Source organism: Geotrypetes seraphini, chromosome 2 (assembly GCF_902459505.1).
Source record: "Geotrypetes seraphini chromosome 2, aGeoSer1.1, whole genome shotgun sequence".
In the NCBI taxonomy this organism is placed as follows: Eukaryota; Metazoa; Chordata; class Amphibia; order Gymnophiona; family Dermophiidae; genus Geotrypetes; species Geotrypetes seraphini.
This window is the reverse complement of record NC_047085.1, coordinates 513,802,536-513,826,103: the sequence shown is the minus strand read 5'-3', so window position 1 is coordinate 513,826,103 and position 23,568 is coordinate 513,802,536. Positions and strand designations below refer to the sequence as shown.

The 23,568-nt window shown below is 45.8% G+C and overlaps 2 protein-coding genes and 1 pseudogene across 5 annotated transcripts in view; 2 read left to right on the top strand and 1 right to left on the bottom strand.

The window, feature by feature from the left end:
- LOC117355279 (zinc finger protein 124-like) overlaps positions 1-18,545 on the bottom strand; it is an 83,865-nt gene extending 65,320 nt beyond the window's left edge. For both annotated transcript variants that reach the window (XM_033933595.1, XM_033933594.1), the window contains exons 1-3: positions 18,399-18,545; positions 18,050-18,176; positions 2,185-2,499 (exon numbers count right to left, since the gene is read on the bottom strand). In XM_033933595.1, the coding sequence (XP_033789486.1) occupies positions 2,185-2,499; positions 18,050-18,176; positions 18,399-18,422 (466 nt within the window). In that variant the 5' untranslated portion in view covers positions 18,423-18,545. The remainder of the gene's footprint in view (positions 1-2,184; positions 2,500-18,049; positions 18,177-18,398) is intronic.
- Positions 1-23,568, top strand: part of LOC117355249 (zinc finger protein 420-like) — an 818,521-nt gene that overhangs the window by 728,269 nt on the left and 66,684 nt on the right. The gene's annotated exons all lie outside the window — the stretch shown is intronic.
- LOC117355254 overlaps positions 19,072-23,568 on the top strand; it is a 623,529-nt pseudogene continuing 619,032 nt past the window's right edge.

The window sequence follows — 23,568 nt, the reverse complement described above, 5'->3', positions numbered from 1 at the left end:
CCACTTGGTCTTCGGTTCACACTTTCACCTCACACTACTGTCTGGATACTCTGTCCAGGAGCGACGGCCGGTTTGGCCAGTCGGTTTTGTGTAATCTGTTTTCTTGAGTTGCCAACTTCCCTCCATCCCTTTTTTGATTAGCTTGGAGGTCACCCACATGTGAGAATATGCTGCCTGCTTGTCCTGGGATAAAGCACAGTTACTTACCGTAACAGGTATGACAGAAGGCAGATATTCTCACAACCCTCCCGCCTCCCCGAGGTTGGCTTCTTAGCTGGTTATCTGAACTGGAGACCACGAGGAGGGGATGCGCCCTCTAGTGGAACAGGAAGGCACACATGCGTGGTGCAGCACAGCAAACATGAATCTTCAATCAAGTTTGCTTGAAAAAGCTGTCCGCGTCGGGGCTCCGTAGATGACGTCACCCACATGTGAGAATATCTGCCTGCTGTTCCTGGATAACACCTGTTACGGTAACTGTGCTTTACAGTCAGTACATGTATATGGCTTGTATCCTGCATGGATCATTTGGTGTCTTTTTAGATGGGAAACCTGAGTGAAGCTTTTATTACACTTAGTACATGTATATGGTTTGTGCCCTGTGTGGATCTTCTCATGAGTTTCTAGATCTGAAAGTCGAAAGAAGCTTTTATTACACTCAGTACATGTAAATGGTTTGTACCCTGTGTGGATCATTTGGTGGCTTTTTAGATGTGAAAGGTGAGTGAAGCTTTTATTACACTCAGTACATGTATATGGCTTGTATCCTGCGCGGATCATTTGGTGTCTTTTTAGATGGGACACCTGAGTGAATCTTTTATTACACTCAGTACATGTATATCAGGGATCTCAAAGTCCCTCCTTGAGGGCCGTAATCCAGTCGGGTTTTCAGGATTTCCCCAATGAATATGCATTGAAAGCAGTGCATGCACACAGATCTCATGCATATTCATTATGGAAATCCTGAAAACCCGACTGGATTGCGGTCCTCAAGGAGGGACTTTGAGACCCTTGATGTATATGGTTTGTGCCCTGTGTGGATCTTCTCATGAGTTTTTAGATCTGAAAGTCGAAAGAAGCTTTTATTACACTCAGTACATGTAAATGGTTTGTACCCTGTGTGGATCATTTGGTGGTTTTTTAGATGGGAAACCTGAGTGAAGCTTTTATTACACTCAGTACATGTATATGGTTTGTGCCCTGTGTGGGTCCTTACATGAGTTTTTAGATCTGAAAGTCGAAAAAAGCTTTTATTACACTCAGTACATGTAAATGGTTTGTACCCTGTGTGGATCATTTGGTGTCTTTTTAGATGGGAAACCTGAGTGAAGCTTTTATTACACTCAGTACATGTATATGGCTTGTGTCCTGTATGGATCTTCTCATGAGTTTTTAGATCTGAAAGTCGAAAGAAGCTTTTATTACACTTAGTACATGTATATGGTTTGTACCCTGTGTGGATCATTTGGTGGCTTTTTAGATGTGAAAGATGAGTGAAACTTATATTACATTCAGCACATGAAAATGGTTTGTACCCTGTGTGGATCATTTGGTGGTTTTTTAGATGTGAAAGCTGAGTGAAGCTTTTATTACACACAGTACATGTATGTGGTTTGTGCCCTGTGTGGATCTTCTCATGAGTTTTTAGATGTGAAAGTCGAAAGAAGCTTTTATTACACTCAGTACATGTATATGGTTTGTGCCCTGTGTGGATCCTTTCATGATTTTTTAGATCTGAAAGTCGAAAGAAGCTTTTATTACACTCAGTACATGTAAATGGTTTGTACCCTATGTGGATCATTTGGTGTCTTTTTAGATGGGAAACCTGAGTGAAGCTTTTATTACACTCAGTACATGTATATGGTTTGTGCCCTGTGTGGATCCTCTCATGAGTTTTTAGATGTGAAAGTCGAGTAAAGCTTTTATTACACTCAGTACATGTAAATGGTTTGTACCTTGTGTGGATCATTTGGTGGCTTTTTAGATGTGAAAGGTGATTGAAACTTATATTACACTCAGCACATGAAAATGGTTTGTACCCTGTGTGGATCATTTGGTGGCTTTTTAGATGTGAAAGTTGAGTGAATCTTTTATCACACTCGGTAGAGGTAGATGGTTTCACATTTTTATGATCCCTTTTGTGCAGCTGAAGTTCTTTTTTGTGGGTTTTTCCTTTCTTCTTACCATGGTGGAATTTAGAAGTCACTTTATCACTGTTTTTAATTTGGAAGGGTCCCTCCGCTAGGTGTCTCTGGTCCTCAGGGATGTAACTCGGATCCCTGTCATTTCTCTCACATTTACTGACTCCATCCCTTGAGACTTCTATAGGGTCTCTTTGTTTCTTTGATTCCTGCTTATAATTCTTTGTGTTAATCTTCTCAGTTCCCTGGGAATTATTCTCACAGACATTTTTCAACAGTGTTTGGATTTGTTCCATTTCAACTGGATCTTCTCCTTGATTCTTTTCTCTCTTCCATTCGTGTTGGATCTGATGATCTGCTGGAGAGAAACAGAAGGGATTTCTCATGAGTTAGAAAACAGCATGGTTTCTATAGATTCCATCATTTTAGTTAACAGCAGTATATTTGTAATTGGCCAATAATTTAACAAGATAGTTAGATCTAGGTCAGCTTTTTATAGCTTATAGTAAGAACTATATGGCCCATATCAGTAGAAAACCCCCAACGTCTATGGCAGAATTTATAAGTTCAGTTAGCAATGGCTTGGGCAGGAATTCTCTTATATAAATATAAGGGACTGGGATCTAATATACACTTGCATTTCCTCAATTTATAACATAATTGTAAGATCTGTGTCTCAGTTACAGATTGAAAAGTAACCCAAGTTGAGTGAAGCTTTTATTACACTCAGTACATACAAATGGTTTCTACAATGTGAGGTAAATAGGATTTACTATACTAACCTGCCTAAACATGCCCCCATTGGTTTTTAGTAAGTGCACAAACACGATAGCCAATTAAACATTTAAATTTATTAAGTTATTTCATAACAGAATAATCTCATAAGGCTCATAAACAATTATGATTTGTACAATGGAAATTCATCTCTTCGCAGCAGAGTAATGGCATCTTGCTGAAGGGAGGAATTCCTATTTGCCATAGCAATACTGTCACTTATATACATCATTTGCCCCTCCCTTCATATGATTTAAGGCATTTCATACATGGTAGGGGAGTGGCTTTCCCATAACAAAGACCTTCTTCGCTTTTATAGATAACAGGCTGAAAGAAAAGTTGTATAAGATATAACAGTTATATATCCTTACAGTAATTTACATAAAAGAAGATTATAATGTATACATTTTAATAAAACTTAGGTTGAAATTTACCAACGCAATACAACCCTTAAGGAAAGAATATATCTCTTAACCAGTATTCGTCTTATGTCTTAGAATGAATCAATGTAGCCCTCTGACTAACGAAGAACCAATAGTCTGGGCTTTTTCCTGTGTCAGACTATGTCTCGGTAAAACAAACACAAAATAGCCCAAAAGCACCCCCTTAATGAGAATCACTAATGCTCTCCTATACCGAGCCCAAGAAGCCCCCCTTCGCATCTAAGAAGGCCTCACAGACTTCAAGGTCAGGTAGGTCAAACTCCATATGTTGCTTCTGGATTGTCCAAAATCTAAATCTTTATAGTATTAGCTTTATATGCACATTTCATATTTAAATACACACACACATACATACATCTACAGTGCTCCCCTGAAATTCACGAGGATTCCGTTCCAGGAACCCCCGTAAATCTTGAAAAACCACAAATACAGTTTTTCATGGGGGAGCCGTAAGAGGGCAGCGGGAGAGCAGCCAGAGCGCCGCGAGTGTAGGAAATCACTCGTGGTTCGCTCCGACCACCTCTTCCCTAGCAACAGCAGCAGATGAATCCAGAGACCAATGGGATAGCCCACATCTACCAGCAGGCGGAGATAGAGAAACTGATTAACAGGTGGTCCTATTGGCTGGCACTCCTCCTGTTTATCCAGTATTCTCTATATCCCAGCAGGAAAAGATCGCTATTCAACTAGCTCCTGAATTCTGGCTGTGGCTGGAACTTTATTTTCTCCTGTTGAGGTTTCTCTTCAGTGAGACTGCCATTCTGTTTCTCCTGTTGAGGTTTCTCTTCAGTGAGCTGGCAATGCTATTTCTCCTGTTGAGATTTTCTCTTCAGTGAGACAGGGGTGTCCGGCTGAACTGTGCCGGCTTTAGGGGTTACACCTGGGCCCCCCCAGGTCCCTGCCTCACCCTCCCTCCAGTGATAGAGGGTCTGACTGGGTCTCAATATTTTTCTTCTTTCCCTTCTCTGTAAAAAAAAAAAAAAAAAAAAGAGACCACAGTTCCTCCATTCTGCCTGGTTACTGCTGATCAACCAGATTTAACTGGCTTCAACCGGCCCTAACAACAAGCTTGTGAGTATATCTGTTTGTACTTCAGGTTCTGTGTGGGAGTCTTAGTAATGTGGGTTCGGTCAACGAACGTTTAAGGCATGGATATTTTATTGAGGCTAAGTTTTATGACTAGAAATCCGTGGAGGGAGCCGGGACTTCCCGCCCTTTGCATGCACGCGCTTGGTTTCCTTGTTGGTTACAGCGCGGCAGTAGCGGTGCAATTTCTTGCTCGCACTTGTTCTCATTGTTGGGTTTCAGTGCAGCAATAGTAGTCCTGTTTATTCTGAGGCTCTCTTTCATCAGTGTTTGTCACGGCCATGTGCAGCTGATTGTGCAGGTGCCGGTTTATAGCAGCATGAGATGGGACATGTTTTTTTCCGGCGCTGTGGGCCGTTCTTCTGGTTGTTCCCCGAGTCTGATTTTATTTCTATGCAAGCCACGGCAGGGTAAATTTTGTGGGGCTTGAATCCGACTATGTTTCTAGGAACGTTGATGCAGCGGCCACATGTCAGTGAGAATCAGGCGTGCGCTTGGGTCTCCGGCGATGGCGGGAGAGCTGCAGCGTTCCGGTAGTTTATTTCCAGCTGACTTTGGTCAGGGTATGCCGGGGCTTCTCTCCTTTCCGGTTCAGACAAGTTGTATGTGTTTCACCAGCTTTGGGACAAGCTAGGGCAGATTTATATGTCTATGTCTGTATTCCTGCTGTACTCCCTTGATGGAAGCTGCTAGTTTAATCAGACTCTGGGGTTAGCATTCAAGGGGTTTACCAGAGAGACTCTGACCTGTGCTAGGTCACCCAGTCTCGGTTTGTCTCCGGACTGGGGCGACATACGGCAACTCACGGCACGGTGAGATCAGCAGTAAGATAGTGCCCTGTATTTCACACAGGTATCTCATTGTCTCTCTTGGGGTCCCTGCAGATTGAGCCTTTGTCTGTTGGTAACTGTCCTTATTTGGGCCTCTGTGCTGAGCTGCATGTGTCCAGTAGTGGCACAGGATATATATGCCTAAAGGTAGTACAAACAGTTTCCAAGTTCGGGCTGTCTCTATGGGCATAATGACACTGCGCATCTTCCTGCGGCCAGGACTCTCTTTCTCTATTTCTGAGAGGGCCTGGACTTCAGATTTCCATGCTTATCACGCTGGTTTCTCCTGTCACCATTTTCTCATGGCACATGCTAGATGCCTCCCCCCCCACCCCGACCAGACAGGAAGGACTGTACAGCCCCTTTTAACCAGGAGCCAGTTACCTATTCTATCAAACCTGCGGAGGATCACGCGCTATGTGGCTGTTAGCCTCATCCCTGAAGCTCTCATTAGCGATGTGAGCTTTGTCTGATACCTGTAAGGATGCTGTTGTTTTCCACAGGGCGGTAGATGCAACATCTTGATTGAGTCTAGTACATATTCACTTTAAAGGACATAAGTATTTCGCTCATGTTGCATGGGGTTAGTACTGTTTTCATGGTTCCAGTATATTCCTCTTTACATTGTGAAACTTGATTTTTCCTAGGAGAATCTTCTTGCAGATCCTACTGGCTCATCCTGCCATTCCCTGACCTTCTGCACTTCATTCTGAGGGGATCTTGATTCTTCCAATGACTCTTCAGGCTTTCTCATGAGGGAGAAGACGCTATAATGTCAGGTCAGGGGGCTGTGAAGATTTTTCAGGATGCTTGCATCTTTGCATCCTCCTCAGGTTTCCAGTTCGTTCTTGGAGTCTCTATGTTTTGTGTTTCCCTTTTCAGTGTTACTGGTCCTCAGGACAGTTCTTGTAGTTCTTCGGGAACTAAGGGATGTTGTTCCACTTACAGCATGGTGCCCGAGACGGGGGCATTGGGCAGGCTGGATCCCATTCTGCTGAATTCGTTTCTCGAGGTTACACATTTCTGCAAACAACCTGGGAGTATATTTACATTTTCTCTATGGACTCCGAATCGGCACTTGGTTTGCCTGCCTCTCTTGGAGCGGCGCTTTCGGTTTTGGCACATGCCATTTCGCCTACCCAAGGCTTCACGAACGTTTTAGGTGATGTGGGCGGTGGTACCGTTTTGGCGCTACCAGGCGATTCCTCTAATTTATTCTTGACTGCCTGCTTGATTCGGACGACTTCCAGTCGGGCCATTTGACTGACATGAAAAGGGTGGTATCTTTTCCTCAGTTCTTTACACGTGCATCTTCGAATTTGCACAGCGTTCTTTTCTCCTGTACTATTTATAGGTATATCGGGGTGATGTTTTTATTCATATAGGAGAGACATGTGTTTCTTTCCGGAGACTTGGGCGTGGGGTCTCGTTCTCAGATTGGTATTCTTCTTCGCTTACCATGACCAAGAGTATGGGATTCTGTACAGTTTCTGGGATCCATATTGCTGACTCCACTGGGGACTTCGACTTGCTTTCCCCTTCTTATGCTACAGCAGTCGCTTTTGTTCCGGTGGTTCCCGGTATCTCAGGGCTCCAATTATTTGGTATGCTCCTCCTGCATCGCTCTGTATGATTTGATGGCTCAGCGCAATTTCTCTTTTCAAGGCATGCCTCGGTCTTTGCTGGATTATCTCATGACCCCCGACCATCCTGGGCTGTCGGGTTGAGGGGCTTGGTGGCTTCCATCCTCAGCTCCGGGAGTCTGGTCTTCAGAGGCGACTCAGTACGTGTTCATTCTTGAGCAGGTCAGGCTACCTTTCTGGAGCTTCAGATCATTCTTCCGGAATGCCGCTGAAGGTCCTTTTGGTCAGTATTAGGATGGGGGTATTTCTCTACAGCTTGGGCAGTAGGTGTTGTACTCAGTTGGCAGGTGAAGTTGTTCTGCTTCAATGGGTGGACTCTCATCTTCGTCTTCTGTTGGCAGATCCTTTTATGGATCAGGATAAGAGTTCGGATAGACTTTCTCTCCGCGGAATCTGAGCATGGCCCATTTCTTGTATGTTACAGTGTACAGCGCTGTGTACGCTCTGGAAAGTGTGCATGTTAGTAATAGTGTAATCTTCTGCATCCTGGATATTGAGATTTGTGGCTCAGGCGTTCTAGCTCTTTTTATGGACGTGAGATCTCCTTGACCTAGACCTCATGGCCTCGTCTCTCAATTCTAAGCTTCCTAGCTTCTTTGGCGGGCCCAGGGAGTGGGAGTTAGAGGGGGTAGCTGCATGGCTCCTTTCTCGCTTCTGCCTTCTCTTTTTCAGTGTTTTCCGCTGGCTGATGATGGCTTGGATTTGCCATCTCGAGCTCACTTTCCGGGCACAGTATTTGTAGAATCTCTGGATTGGCTGCACCATCCTTACTTTGCGGATTTGATGAGTCTTTCGACTGCCGGACTAAGAAGTTTCCTGGTATCTCCGGCTTTGCTCGCCTAGGGTCCGATCAACATTGATATTTGTACTACTTTAGTATTACGACCTAGTTTTAAAAAAAAAAAATCTTGGCAGACGTGTAAGGGTTATGCGAAGCAGGTTGTTTCTTCTCTTATCCAGGTGCTACGGACGTCTTCTCCTGTGGCTTCTGCGTCCTTTTGGAGGTTTTTCCTTTCTTGGGTACTTCTTAACGTTTGAACCACTCCAGAGTTCCTTTTTGGCACAGGTGTATTGCCGAGGGCTTAGCGTTCAATTACCTTCAGCTTCTAGTGCCATTCTTGGCTTGTTACAAGGGCTAGGTATATTGCTCTTCGCTTATTTCTCAGCTTCATGTAGTTCAGTTCCTAAACAGAGTGCAGTATATTCATGCGCCTCTGAGAAAGCCCGGTTTGGAGTACAATCTTCACGTACTTCTTCTCAGTTTACCGAAGGCTTCATTTCATCCTTGTCTTTTGGGACTCTAAAGGGCTGTGACGTTGAACATGGGGTTTCTTGTGGCCATGGCTTCAGCTCTGCAGTTTTCTATGTTGCAGGCCTTGTTCAACGGAGATTCCTATTTATGATTTCCGAAATATGGGGTATCAGTTCGGATGGTACCACTATTTCTTTCTAGGGGGGTGTCATCCTTTCTTTTATGTCATGCTCGCTTTTCCTTCCTTCTTCCTGGGAGGAGAAATTGGGAGCAGTGCTTTTATTCACTGCATTTTTTGATACGTACGTAGCGTTCTCCGTGAGCTCGGTTTCTAACGACTTTTAGTTGTTTATATCTCCTTTTTGTATTCTTCAAGGGACGCCTCAAACGTATGGCGGCGTCCGAAGCCTCCATCGCTCGATGGGTCCAGGAGGACATTCTTTATGCTTGCTTGCTGGCAGGGAAGCGGTTGGCGAAAGAACTTCATGACCATTCCGCCGGAGCAATGGCTACTTCTTGGGCTCAGCCCAGAGGTTTTTTCCTTGGAGGAGATTTGTCTCGCGGCTAATTGGTCTTCCGAGAGTGCTTTCTCTCCGCATTTCTGCTTGGATGTGGGGGCGCATGCGGTAGGGGCATTTTGTACTTCGGTTGTTGCGGAGGCGGCGTTTGCTTCCCACCCAGATTGAGGATTGCTTTGCTACATCCCATTGGTCTCTGGATTCATCTGCTGCTGTTGCTAGGGAAGGAAAAATTATGTTCTTACCTGTTAATTTTCTTTCCCTTAGATGCAACAGATGAATCCAGAGCCCCATCCTTTCTGGATATTGTCTCTCGGTTTTTTCTTTTGCAACTTTCGCAGTTTGTTATTATGGCAGGTTGTTTTCTGTATTATTGCATTTTGAGATTTGTTATGGGAAAGAAGTTTTTTATATGCTATGCCTATTGATGGTTACGGATGCTTGGGCAAGGAGTTATACTGGATAAACAGGAGGAGTGCCAGCCAATAGGACCACCTGTTAATCAGTTTCTCTATCTCCGCCTGCTGGTAGATGTGGGCTATCCCATTGGTCTCTGGATTCATCTGCTGCGTCTAAGGGAAAGAAAATTAACAGGTAAGAACATAATTTTTCCTTCCTGCACGAAGTCGGACTTTATCCAATCAGGAGCTGCGAATGACTGGGACCGCGAACCACCGACCGCAAACAACCGGGGGAACACTGTATATGATAATTCTTATGAAAGTACATATCTTTAGATACAGGCTGTCTAGTTCAGGAATGTGAAACCCTCTATCTTCCTTACCACTACCAGTCTAAGAGCCATTTGGTATTAATTAAGCCATAAGGCTGCAGGCGGGAAACTTGGAGAAAGAGAAGGAAAACGAACACTTATAATTTAAATACCGCTACAAATATTTTCTACATTTAGTTTCCCTAAGTCCAGTTTAACCAGCAAATTACATCAATAGCATATTATTATGCCCTTCTCTCGATATAATTGCCTGATCGTTTGTTAATTATCCTGATATGGATTTATTATGTTCGCTTATAACACACTCTGTCCAGACTTAGAAAGTCTTTCACGCCCTGCTATTTGCTCTGCGGTGTTTCCGCCAGACAGCGCCTTGCTCAGAGGATCACTTTCTGTCTTTTCAGATGTGAAAGCTGAGTGAAGCTTTTATTATACTCAGTACATGTAAATGGTATGTGCCTTGGCTTGAGAATTGGTCAGTTTCCTATCTGCAAAGCATTTTTTCAAACATTTATCTCTAGACAGTGCTGGTTTGTGAGTTGTTCCTTGGAAATGGCAATGTGTAGAGTTAAGGGAGTCAATTCTCTCAAGGGTGCCAAAAGTCTGAGTGCTCTGACCGTAATCTATAGGTTTTGCGTGTCGGTATAGGAATCGCCTGTAGCCCACTCGCCCCTCATACTTACATGCAATAGCTCTTAGATGCTATTCTAAAAGATAGTGTCTAAATGCATTTATGAGCACTCCTGCCATGTCATCTCTGTTGTGGTACGTAACTGCTGTTTTAGCATGAAAGTTACAAGCCAAAGGGGGACTTAACATTTGCCACATCATATAGAATTAGAGGGAAGAGCTCTGAAGAATGAGAATATATTAAAATCTGTGCCTATTGGGGAATTTCATTTACAACCCCTGATCCAGAGTCCTATTGAAACATGGTCACCGTTGGGTCATATTTGTCTCTACTCTGACTTATAGATGGGAGAATAGCCTGTGAATGGAGTATGGACTAGAGAGTTGCACGGGGACAGAAATACCACTCATCCCCGCTAGGATCCTCTCCGTCCTCACCCGTCCCCGCCAGGATCCACTCCGTCCCCATCCAACCCCGCTAGGAATTACCTAAATCCCCGCCTGTCCCCATAACAAGCAGCAATTACTTCTGACAGGATCATCAATTCCACAGTTTCTTTTGAGTTTGCGCTGCTGTTTTCCTTGTGGAATCTCTTTGGTGGAACCCTTTTTTTGTTTTCTGTTCAAGTAATTAACTTATAAACCCCCACTTTTACTAAGGCTGACATGTCCATTATATTATATGGACGAACCCTTCTTCCAAAGCCTTCCATCCCCGTGGGAGTCCCGTTGGCTAGAGGGGGTCCCCATGGGAGTCCCGTGGGTTAGGGGGGATTCCCGCAAACCCCATTGCCGTGCAGACCTCTAGTATGGACACATATGACTGTTCTATATGGTTCAGGAAAAGCACACCTTAAAACTAAATCAAGATACAGAATAAAAAGGATGCACCACCCAGAAATCGAACTCAACCTCTCATATGTGGTGAGGATGCACAAAGAGTGTGTGGTGCAGTGGTTAAAGCTCAGCACCCTGGGGTTGTGGGTTCAAGCCCACACCACTCCTTGTGACCCTGGGCAAGTCACTTAATCCCCCCATTGCACCAGGTACATTAGATAGATTGTAAGCCCACCAGGACAGACAGGGAAAAGTGCTTGAGTACCTGAAGAAATTCATGTAAACCATTCTGAGATCCCTTGGAATACTTAAACTGATGAGGTAAACATTTTCTCGGTCCTCAAGCAACTCAATGTTCAATCATTCTAATACTTAACTTCTGAGAAGTCTGTCCCACATGACTAACATAATGTATTATCTTAGAGAGAGGAAAAGATAATGGTTTGTTTTCACCATTCCTAGATACAGCCAGAGCAGGATTAAAGGGAAGGCCAAGTAGGCACATGCCTCGGGCCCGAAGATTTCAGGGGGGCCCAGAATGCTGCCTGCTCAGGTGACGTCAGTCTATCTGCTTCTGTGTCCAGCTCCAGGTGTCCATGTTTTACCTCCTCCTGCCTTCTTCATTATTCAGTGCAGCCGAACTCGCAGTCTTCAAAAGGCCGTGGGCTACATGCTGCCCGCGGCTGACCCGGAAGCCATTCCTCTGATGATGGAATTTTGCGTTAGAAGGAAAGCTTCTGGGTCAGCTGTGGGCAGCATGTAGGAACCACTGTCCATGGTCTTTTGAAGACTGCAAATTCAGCTGCACTGAATAATGAAGGTGCTACTTGATCTTCTGGACCTGGGTCAAGAGTGTACACTCTCGCAGGAGAGAGACGTAGGAGGGCCGAAACAGGGAGGGGGCAGGGCCATGGAGGGGCAGGTTCAGGGAGCCCAGTGTACTTGGATGCCTAGGGCCCACTGAATACAGCGCATTACAGAGTAACATATAGTCCATTTCTTGACCCCTTTGTCCCGTCTTCCTTTTCCCATTAATTCTAATCTAATATTTGTGAGTCGCACAAACCTATACAAGCTCTAGGCGACTGAAGAGTAAAACAGGGAGGGAAGGGGGAAGAGGACATATAGGAGGAAAGGAAAAGGCAGATATTAATTAACTGTCAAAGAGGTAAGTTTTCAGTTTTTTTTCTGAAGAAAGAGTAGTTGGCCTCCTTTCTGATAGTTTCTGGGAATTCGTTCCAGGTTTTTACTCCCAGATAGGTTAGCATGGAGTTGAAAATTTGCTTGTATTGAAGGTTCCTTATGGGCGGTAGGTTCAGTTGAATTCTGTTACGGATTCTTCTGGATGTGGACTAGGTCGCTGAGAATATCTGTATAAGGGGAGCAGCCGAGTTTCCATACCATATGTTGTGTAGGACACATGATATTTTGAAGTTTATCCGGGATGATATTGGAAGCCAGTGTAATTGTTTGAGGAAGGTCAAGATTGAATCATATTTCTCTAGGTTGAAAAATCAGTTTTGGAGGTGCTTCCCACGCCAAAGGAATTGCCTTGGAAAAAGTTGGTGTAGAGACTAAACAGCTCAACTCTGCTATCACGAAGTGTGTCAGAGTGCAGCTGATCAAGAACGGCAAGAAAACTACACTTTTGTTCCCAATGATGGTTGTTTGAACTTCATTGATGAAGTTCTGGTTGCTGGGTGTGGCTGTGCCGGTTATGCAGTTGGTGACATTCCTGGTGTCCGGTTCAAAGTTGTGAAAGTGGCTGTTTCCCTGTTAGCCTTATACAAAGGCAAGAAAGAGAGACCAAGATCATAAACTAATTCTAATGCTAATAAAACGCTTCCTTTCATGAAAAAAAAAAAATTAAGAAAATCAGTCTTACTGATGTGTTCTGAATGAGATGAAGTTTGTTGATTAGTGTGGTGTTGATACCACAGACAGAATTGCAATAGTCCAGTTGAGGCAGGACCATCATCTGAACGATTAGTGCAAAGTAATGTGGATGAAAGTATGGTCTAGTGAGTTTTAGTTGTCTCATTGTGTAGATGGTCTTTTTCTGAAGATTTGAGATTTGTGGTTCCATAGTGAGGGTGTCATCAATTATACAACCGAGGACATTAGTGGATTTTTCCATTGTGAGGGTGGTGCCACACTGAAGGATGACGTTTGTCACAATGTTTTGTTGCTTTGTGTGAACGCATATGGCTTTGGTTTTAGTTTGTTGATGGTTGCCCAGGTTTGGACTAGAGAGTTGCGCGGGGACAGAAATCCCACCCGTCCCCGCCAAAGTCCCACCCATCCCCACCCGTCCCCGTGAGGAATCCCTCCGCCCCCACCCGTCCCCACGAGGAATCCCCTCCGTCCCCGCCCATCCCAATAAACTTCAGAAATAGTTATTTCATTTAATTATGCTACTGAATTAAAGGCTCTGGTAGAAACCCATTTACAAATAAGCAAAAAGACTTTATTAATTTGGAAATATTAATTGGGAAGAATACATACTTTGTAAACGGCTTTATACCAGAGCCTCTAATGTTTATAAATTTTTATCAACACAACTAATATACTACTTTATCCTGAAGCAAAACAAAAAAAAAGAAATAGAATTATTTTCCTACCTTTGTTGCCTGGTTTCTGCTTTCCTCATATTCTCATTAAATTCCTTCCATCCACTGTCTCTCTTCCCTCTGCGTCTTCCATTTGCTCTGTTACTGTGCCTCTCCCTTTCTCCCCCCTTCCAAATTGGTCTGGCACCCATCTTCTTGCCTCCGCTCCCACCATAGTCTGGCATCTCTGTCTTCTTCCCTGCCTGCGTCTTCTCCCCACTCTCTCTTCTCCATTACCTTTCAGCGTCCTTCTCCCCCCCCCGTCTTCCCCATGTCCTGTCAGCGTCCTTCTCCCCCTCTGTCTTCCCCATGGCCTTTCAGCGTCCTTCTCCCCCTCTGTCTTCCCCATGGCCTTTCAGCGTCCTTCTCCACCCACCCCCATCTTCCCCATGTCCTTTCAGCATCCTTCTCCACCCCTTTGTCTTCCACATGTGCTTTCAGTGTCCTTCTCCCCCCTCTGTCTTCCCCATGTCCTTTCAGCGTCCTTCTCCACCCCTTTGTCTTCCCCAGTGCTTTCAGCGTCCTTCTCCCACCTCAGTTTTACCCATTTCCCTTAAGCGTCTTTTCCTCTCCACTCCACCTTTCCTCCCTTTCTCTCTCCCTGCCTCCTTACCTTCGTGGTGCTTCCCCACCCGACCGACAACAGAACAGGCCCGGTCCGACAAACCTCCCTGCCCTTAACCACGAATCTAAATTACCTTCTTACAGCTGCTGTAAGAAGGTAATTTAGATTCGCGGCTACAGGGCAGGGAGATTTGTCGGACCGGGGCTGTTGTCGGTCGGTCGGGGAAGCGCCACAAAAGTAAGGGGACCTGGCCGGCTGTGCTACACCCGGGGCGGACCGCCCTCCTCCCTTGGTACGCCACTCGAGCCGCGAGGCTACTCTCCTTCTCCTCTGCCTGCAGCACAGAGAGCCAAACGGAAGTCTTCCTGACGTCAGCGCTGACGTTGGGAAGACTTCCGTTCGGCTCTGTGCTGCAAGCAGAGCAGGTAGGGAGAAGAGGAGCCGCGCGACTGAGTACATCCAGCCCCGCAGGAACCCCGCGACCCTCGGAGGCGTCCCCACGGGATCCCCGTGACCTAGGGGGCATCCCCATGGGATCCCCGTGACCTGAAGGGGGAACCTGCGGGTCCCGCAGGATTCTCGTCGTCCCCGTTCCTGTGCAGCTCTCTAGTTTGGACTTTTGCTTTATTGTTTGAGATTATTTCGGAGATGTTTGGATGGTTGCAGGTTATGGGAATGAGAAGAAGAATGTCATCAGCATAGGATAGAATGGTTTCATCTTCCAGCTTGATGTTCCCTATTGAGCTCATGAATATATTAAACAGGATTGGGGATAGCGGAGATCCTTGTGAGACATCACAGAAAGCCTTCCAGGGGCTAGAGTATACTCCATCCTTTTTGACCATGTCCTCACGATTTTGTAGGACATCAGTGAACCATTTCAGAACTGTCCCTGTTAAACCGATTTTAGGAGCAGTTGATGGTCCACCGAGTCAAAGGCAGCAGAGATATCGAACTGAAGTAGTATTTCTTCTTTACCAGTGCTCAGCAGTTGCTTGATTTTTGTAGTTAGCTGTGCTGTTTTCTAAATCCATATTGGGATGGATGAAGGCAGGAGTACTGCTCGATGTATGAGGTAAGTTGTTTGCTAATGTGGGTCTCAAGGATTTTGGTGAGAACCAGGAATACCAGCAATACCTACTATATGATGCCAAACTATGCAATATAGTAGGCAAGAGCACAACAGGGCCTGACAATAACTCAATGCCCAACAGTATGACGCACGACCTTCTCCTACTGGAGCATTGGTCCAGGACCTGGCAACTAAGTTTCAATGCCAAAAAATGCAAGGTCATGCACCTTGACAGCAAAAATCCATGCAAGACGTACACTCTTAATGGTGAGATCCTAGCGAGAACTATAGCAGAACGAGACTTAGGGGTGATCATCAGTGAGGACATGAAGACTGCTAATCAAGTGGAGAAAGCTTCATCTAAGGCCAGACAAATCATAGGTTGCATACGCAGAAGTTTCGTTAGCTGTAAGCCCGAAGTCAAATGCCATTATATAGGTCCATGGTGAGACCCCATCTGGAATACTGTGTACAATTCTGGAGGCCACATTACCGCAAAGATGTGCTGAGACTTGAGTCGGTCCAGTGAATGGCCACCCGGATGGTCTCAGGACTCAGGAATCTCTCGTATGAGGAACGGCTGAATAAATTGCAGTTCTACACACTAGAGGAACGTAGGGAGAGGGGAGACATGATCGAGACGTTCAAATACCTCACACACCGTATCGAGGTGGAGGAGGATATCTTCTTTTTCAAGGATCCCACGACAATACGAGGGCATCCGTGGAAAATCAGAGGAGGGAAATTGCATAGTGACACCAGGAAATACTTCTTCACCGAGAGGGTGGTTGATAGATGGAATGGTCTTCCAATACAGCTAATTGAGGCCAGCAGCGTGCCTGATTTTAAGATGAAATGGGATCAACACGTGGGATCTCTTCACAGAGATAAGGGAGGGTCATTGGGGTGGGCAGACTGGATGGGCCATGGCCCTTATCTGCCGTCACTTTCTATGTTTCTATTAGTCTATAGTTTGACGCTATGGAGAGATCTGCTTGAGCTGTTTTCGGTATGGGGGTTAAGGCTATTTTATCCATTTCTTTGGGTAGGTGACCCTGGCTCAGGGAGCTATTTAGGAGGTTTGTAAGCAAAGAGATGATTTGATGGGGAGCAGCAGTTAGGAGATATGCTGGGCATTTGTTTATGGGGCTGCTGCATGGGGATAGTTTAGATATCAGGTTTTTAGTGTTAGTGAAGGTGGTCCTGATTTGGTCAGCTTTTATGGGTTCATAGCACAAGGTGGGGGGGGGGGGGCGCTTGGTATTGTTGATTTTGCAACTTCTGATGGGACCAATTTGACTTTGTTGAGAAAGAAGTCTGCTAGGTCTTGTGCTGAGATTTTCTTGGTGCAGGTTGCCAAATCTTGATTTGGTGGCAATGTTAGAAGTACTAGGAGAAACAATTTCTTGCTCTCCACTGTTTTGCTTCCTAGTTTGCTGGCGTAATAGTTTCTCTTGATTTCAGATATGTTGTCCTTGTATTTATTTATTTCTGCCCTCCAATGTGCTCTGGTGTTTTCCTCAAATTTAATGGCTTCCTGCACATATCCCGCCTTATATAATGACTCACTTATAAAAAGTAGATAAAACCAGCTGCTTCCAGACCATAATGTTCCCTCAAGTTCCAAATTCCTTCAGAGTTCTCCGTTCTGTAGTCACTTGATCCCTTTGCGTCCCACTTGTGAAACTCCCTAAATATAATCCCAGGCACAAATTCTGGATTATGTCAAATGGCGATCAGCCCAAAATAGCAATTGTATCTCTCATGTTGTTCCAGATATCCAGTGTTAATTGGGTTCCTACTTACACTCCTTTGTAGGGGCCTAGCAGAGCACAACCTATACTTTGTCCTAACATTTTCTATTAGAATTTGATCCAGAACTTTTTCTCACTTTCTGTGTAATTTGCTACAAATGTCAGGCGTGTCGTTGCCCAGTTATAGCCCCTTATGTGTGGGATAGAGAATGACATGGAGACAAATTCCCCGTCCCCGCAGGATCTATCTCCATCCCCATCCTGTCCCCACAAATTCTGACCTCATCTGCACAAACCTTGAACACTTATGATTTTAAAGTGTTTGAGGCTTCTGCAGATGAGGACAGAGCTTGCAGGGATGGAGAAAGATCCCAAGAGAACAGGGACAAATTTGTCTCCATGTCATTCTCTAGCACTGATGGACAGCAAGACCCTCGTGGTCTCATTTGTGTTCATCACACGAGACAAACAATCAAAGTTATTTTTATAACGATGGCCCACTGCTGCTAATAGATGAGGAGAAAAAAGTGGAACCAGGCCCTGGACTTTCATGAGTATAAAATATTAAAATTTATTGGTGTTGCAAAACAAATTAAAAATACGTCATAAAAATTAGACAAATGCCAACAGTTAAAAAACATAAAAATTGTAATGTCTATGAAGTGAACACACCCTACACGATCCGTATTTCAGCAATGAATTGCCTTCCTCGGGGTCCTTAGCACAGTGGACTAAAAATCAGGCAGCATCGTGCCAGAAAAAGTCTTTAAAAAGATCCGAGCTACGGCGAGGGAACATTTTAAAGACTTTTTCTGGAACAACTAACGCTGTCAGTGGATTTGCAAACAGTACACCCCACGATGCAGCCTGATTTTTAGCCCACTGTGCTAAGGACAATACAATTTTTATGTTTTAGAACTTTTGGCATCTGTCTGAGTTTTATGACATTGTGTTTTTGTTTTGCAACACCAATAAATTTTGATATTTTATACTGCTGAAAGTCCAGGACCTGGTTCCACTTTTTCTCCTCATCCATTGACTTTTGTGGTACCAAGGTCCCTTGCTGTGGGTAGTAGGACCGCCATTAGGGCTTAGACCACCCCACAGTGTCGTTTGTTTCTCATTCCACTGCTGCTAATAAACATGCAAATTAATCCATTACCCAGTGAGAGCAGGATCTGATAGTTCTCCTCCATCACCTCCCTGTAGAGCTGCTTCTGCTCTTCATTTAAATACTCCCACTCCTCCTGGGAGAAAGAGATAGCGATGTCCTCAAACTTCACCTGCATCTGAAATAGAAACCAGAAACACACTCAGCCTCTTCTGTATAATTGACCTTCACATAACCCACAGTCCCAGGGTAGTTGTGTTTGAGAAGAGCTGCCAGTGCTGGGGCTGAGTGAGGCAGAGGGAGATGCTTTGGGGTGGATAGAGAGTATTTCAATCCCAGAGGAGGGTTCTGGGCACTGAAGGGTTTCTGGGTTGGTCTCTCTCCTTTCAACAAGACCCACCTGGGCAGAAGCTCCTGCAGCCATTTCCCAGGATCAGGCTTTGCCTCTTGCAGTGATCGGGAACCGGAAGTTTCGGCTCAATTGGAGGAAGAAGAAAAGACTCGTTTCCTGTTGTTCACAGGGTGATGACATCACGAAAGGGGCGGTGCTTGAAGCCGAGGGGTTTCTTCTTGGCTCTACCCCTTTCAAGAGCTGATTGGTCAGAATGATGTTGGGGGGGGGTGGAAGAGTAGTGGAAGGTTCCACCCACTAGCTCTGAGAGGAGGATTTTCAGCTCCTGGCACTCATTGGTCAGAATAGTGCAGGCGGAATTACAGTTAGTAGCCCCTCCGTGGAGCTCCGCCCCTTTTGTGACGTTTTTGTGAGAAGCCGTGTTTAGGCCTGACAGAGCTGGGAGGCTGGTGACGTCACAAAGGAGAAGGGCGGAGCTTCACGCCGAAGGCTCTGCCCCTTGTAATGCTGATTGGTCAGAATGGTCCCTTGGGCGGGAAGCAGAGTGGGAGGTTACGGCTCCTAGCACGAGAAGGCAGAAAGGAGGAGGAGTTTCAGCTCGTTTTTCAAAACGTCCGTGGGAGCGGGAAGAAGAGGGGGCGGAGCTTAGTTCTAGTTTAGGGTCTTTGGGGCCGGAAGTAAATCTTGTGCTGGAGCCTCAAGTGCCCAGTTTCTTCCAACCTGGTCTAGAGGAAGAGCCCCAAATGGCTGCAGGAGCTTCTGCTCAGGTAGGAGCTCCCCCTCCCCCCCTTTTCCTGGCAGGGGGAGGGGACTTGGAATGACACCAAGGGGGCAATGGAGGATTAAGGGACCACCAGGTCTACAATAATGGCTGAAGGGGCAAAGGGAGAAGAAAGAAAGAGAGAAGGGAAGAAGAAAAGAGAGGATGGAGGAATTTCTCAATGCTTTTGTCCTCCCTTCAAAGGGGCCACTCCTCACCTGCATTCTCCCTTCACTCTCAACCCAGTAGGTTATTACATTTGACTAGAGCAGTGTTTTTCAACCTTTTTTGGGCAAAGGCACACTTGTTTCATGAAAAAAATCACGAGGCACACCACCATTAGAAAATGTTAAAAATTTAACTCTGTGCCTATATTGACTATATATAAAGTAATTCTCTTGAATAGGAATCAAATAAACACAAATAAAGTATTTTATAATGCTGCCACCGCCATCAACACCGTTGGCGGCGGTGGCACTCAAATGGCTAAAGAGCCGCAGTTTGCCGGCCTAGGGACAACACTGGAGGGTGGCCAGCTGTGCACCCCCTTGGGACGTAAACCCGGGGTGGGGCAGACCGCCCCCCCCCCACCCTGGTATGCCACTATCTGTACCTCACTCCCTCCCTATGACCAAAAATTCTCCTTTCTTCTATTCCCTGTGTACACAACCATCTCTTTCCCTCCCTTCCTCTCTCCCATTTCTTCTGTGTCCAAAAACGCATTCCCTCCCCCACCTCAGCATCTCTTTCCCTCCCTTCCTCTCTCCCAAGTCCATTTCTTCTGTGTCCAAAAACGCATTCCCTCCCCCACCTCAGCATCTCTTTCCCTCCCTTCCTCTCTCCCAAGTCCATGCCTTCTGTGTCCAAAAACCCATTCCCTCCCCCACCTCAGCATCTCTTTCCCTCCCTTCCTCTCTCCCAAGTTCATGCCTTGTGTCCAAAACACACTCCCTCCCCCCTTTTGTGTTCCGTGTTTGCCTCCCAGCCCATCTTTGCAACTTTCTCAGCCAAACGAAGCTCAAGCCGCGAGGCTTGTCTTCTGCTTCCTGCCTGCCCTGCCGCGCACAAATAGCCGAACGGAAGTATTCTCAGACGTCAGCGCTGACGTCGGAGGGCAGGCTTTGCTTAAGCCCTCCCTCCGACGTCAGCGCTGACATCGGGGAACGCTTGCGATGTTAGCTGTTAGCTGCAGGGCAGGCAGGAACAGAAGACGAGCCTCGCGGCTCGAGATGTATTGAACTCCGCGGGTCCCCCGTCCAGCTCTCTCCTGTCCACGTGGGGCGGACCGCCCCTCTCCCTAGACTGGTGGTACTGCCCTGATGGCGGCCCTGACCGTACGGCACACCAGGCAACATCTCGCGGCACACTAGTGTGCCGCGGAACAGCGGTTGAAAAACACTGGACTAGAGAATGACACTGGGAAAAAATCTGTCCCCGTCACCGCCCCGTCCCCGGCCCACCATCCTCTGCACCGCCCCGTCACCGCCATTCCATTCACCGCCCCGTCACCGTCACTGCCATCCCTTTCACCGCCCCGTCACCGTCCCCGCAGCATCCATATAAGCCTTAGTACTCTAATATTTAGCGTATTCCATTCTTATAAATCAAAGTTCCTGCTGCTGAACTAGAGAAAGAGATGTTCAGCTGGCAGGGCTTTGTTTATAAATTTTTATTAACACAACTAATATACCACCATAATGTTTCCGACAGAGGACAAGTATGCAATAAATACATTTTGCTGTTTCAATGCCAGTGCTCAGCAGAACAACAGACAGCAATATGGACATTCACCTTATGTAGTACTTTTTTAATATATAAAAATAGGCAAAATTAGTTGCTGTTTTATCATTATATTTTCTTGCCATTATAGTATTCTTCATTGATCATTTTTCTTTTTAAATTCAAAACAAATTCAACCTATCTTGTGTCCCAGCATGAATTCATGTTTCACTCAATTGGCTGTTTCAAGGGAATTAACCCTCCAACTTCCATTTGCAAAAATACCCAATGTTGTTCCTTCTATGAGCAATATTTAAATTATGAGGAACAACATTGGGTATTTTTGCTGAATTGTGTGATACCATTTGGGCTGAACATGAAGATTGAAAATGCCTGGTTAGCCCTGGACAGATGATTTGAACAGCCAGGAGCCTGTCCTGGCCATTTAAATCATTTTGAATATCTAGTCCAATGATAACAGAATTAGGGTGATTATAGAAACATAGAACTTTGTTGATCACTAAAAACAGTGGAGACTAAGGGTCTATCAAGCTCAGCATCCTGTCTTTGACACTGGCCAGTCTTGGTCTTTGGAACTGCCCATTGTGTCAGAAGCAATAGGGATTAAGTGACTTGCCCAGGGTCACAAGGAGTGTAGTGTAGCTCTAACCACTGGATTTAGAAGTTGGCTTCTTTTGGGATCTTTAACTCATCATCGCTAGGACTCGAATCTGAGTCCGTGGCACCTAACATAGAATGCAATTAGTATGGCAAAGTAATGAAGAATGGTCCAGCAGCCCCCACCCTCCCTCCACCTCACCTTATATTCGTTCCGAGTTTGCCGGCTTCCTTTTTTCCTAGCCGCACGTGTTCAAAAATCCGTGCACGCGCGGCTGCGCGAGTCAATCAAACTTCTCCTCTCCTGCAACTTCCTGTTTCCGGTTGCGTCAGAGGAGAAGATTGATTGACTCGCGCAGCCGCGCGTGCACGGATTTTTGAACACGTGCGGCTCGGAAAAAAGGAAGCCGGAAAACTCGAAATTTAAGGTGAGGTGGAGGGAGGGAGCTGGCTAAATGCTACGGGCGGGCGGGCGGTGGCTGCGGGGACCGCGCGATCCTTGATACCTCACTGCGGAGACAAGACCATTCACCGCCCCGCGGGCGGTGAATGGCCTTGTCCCCGTCGCCGCAGCGACTGCTAGTTTTCTTCCCCGTTTTCGGCGGGTGACCCGCGGCTAAAATGCGGTGGCCGCGGGTAAACCGCCACCGTGTCATTCTCTACATTTGACTTCCTAAGTTCCACTATAGGTCACTTGACCTCCCCTTGCAGTTGCACACTAAGTAACATACAGGCACCAGGTCTACAATGATGGTGATGCAGAAGGCGCTGAGGGTGTTCCTGGTTTGCGTTTCAGATGCAGGTGACGTTTGAGGACGTGGCTGTCTCTTTCTCCCAGGAGGAGTGGGAATATTTAGATGAAGGGCAGAAGGAGCTTTACAGGGAGGTGATGAAGGAGAATTATGAGACTCTGATCTCCCTAGGTAAGGACTAAAATAGTCAACTAATAATGAGGAATTAGAGTACAGGTGAGTCATAATAACTATAGAGAGCAAAACAAATGACTTATCTGTACAGAGGGCTGTATATAAGTCCTTCCAAGTGGATGATGTCATCTGATGGAGCCCAGCATTGGATAAAGTTTACAAAGCCACAGAAGTTTCTAGAGCTTTCGTGAGCTGCAGACCTTGAATCTCTAATTCTTCCCATTCTGTGTCTTCACAGTTGAGCACCTCAGTCCTGTCTCCTGCTTAACAGAGAAGCAGCTCCCAAGGCAGGTGAGTGGGGCATGTGAGAAATTATATCCTGCTGAATAGGCAGAATACATGTTCCAGTGTAATAGGTGAGACATTCTAGACGTGGGTTGTATCCCAATGGCTGTGTGCCATATGTAGAAGGAATCCACTCTGTGATTTTGCTCCACTTCACTGTTCTCTAGTTCCACCTCTAGTTTTTTCCTTCTGCACGTGTGCCTGCAGGAGTGTGCTTGTCTTGCTCTCTCCTTTTTATTATTGTATTCTGTGTTTTTCTTGTCCCTTTTTCAGGATTTCTGATGCTTGAGCTTGCATAAAATGTTGGATATGGTAATAGGCCAAATAGTCCCCCTCTGGCAACCCATATTTCCTATGGATCATTTCAAACGATAATATCCCTGTTAGCCATAGTAAATCCCAGAATGTGAGCAACCCTTTCCGAGCCCAGCGACGGAAAATGGGATTATCCCGTCCCACTGGAAAAAGTGGCTCTACCTGTATTCCCGCCATAGAAGACACCACGGCCCCAGATGCCAGAGGAAAGGATTGTCGATACCCTGAATCCTAGTCCTCTGTGCCCAAAAACCCAAAGCCAATGCTTCAACAGTTCCGGACCCCCACTCTCCTGCTCCAGCTGTACCCCACTTTTAAAATCTCCAATGTTACAGTCCAATATCAGTCTAACCTGGGCAATCTGGAAATACCACCATAGATTCGGCACACCTCTACCTCTCAACTCTCTAGCTGCCCATATCTGTTTTTGAGACAATCGGGGAGGCCTACGCTGCCATATAAACCTCCTCAATTTCGCACTCATTCTCACTAAGTCGACAGGAAGCACAGGTACTGGCAAAGTTTGAAACAAGAAAAGCAACCGAGGAAGTATATTCATCTTAACTATAGAAATCCTACCCTACCAGGAAACCCA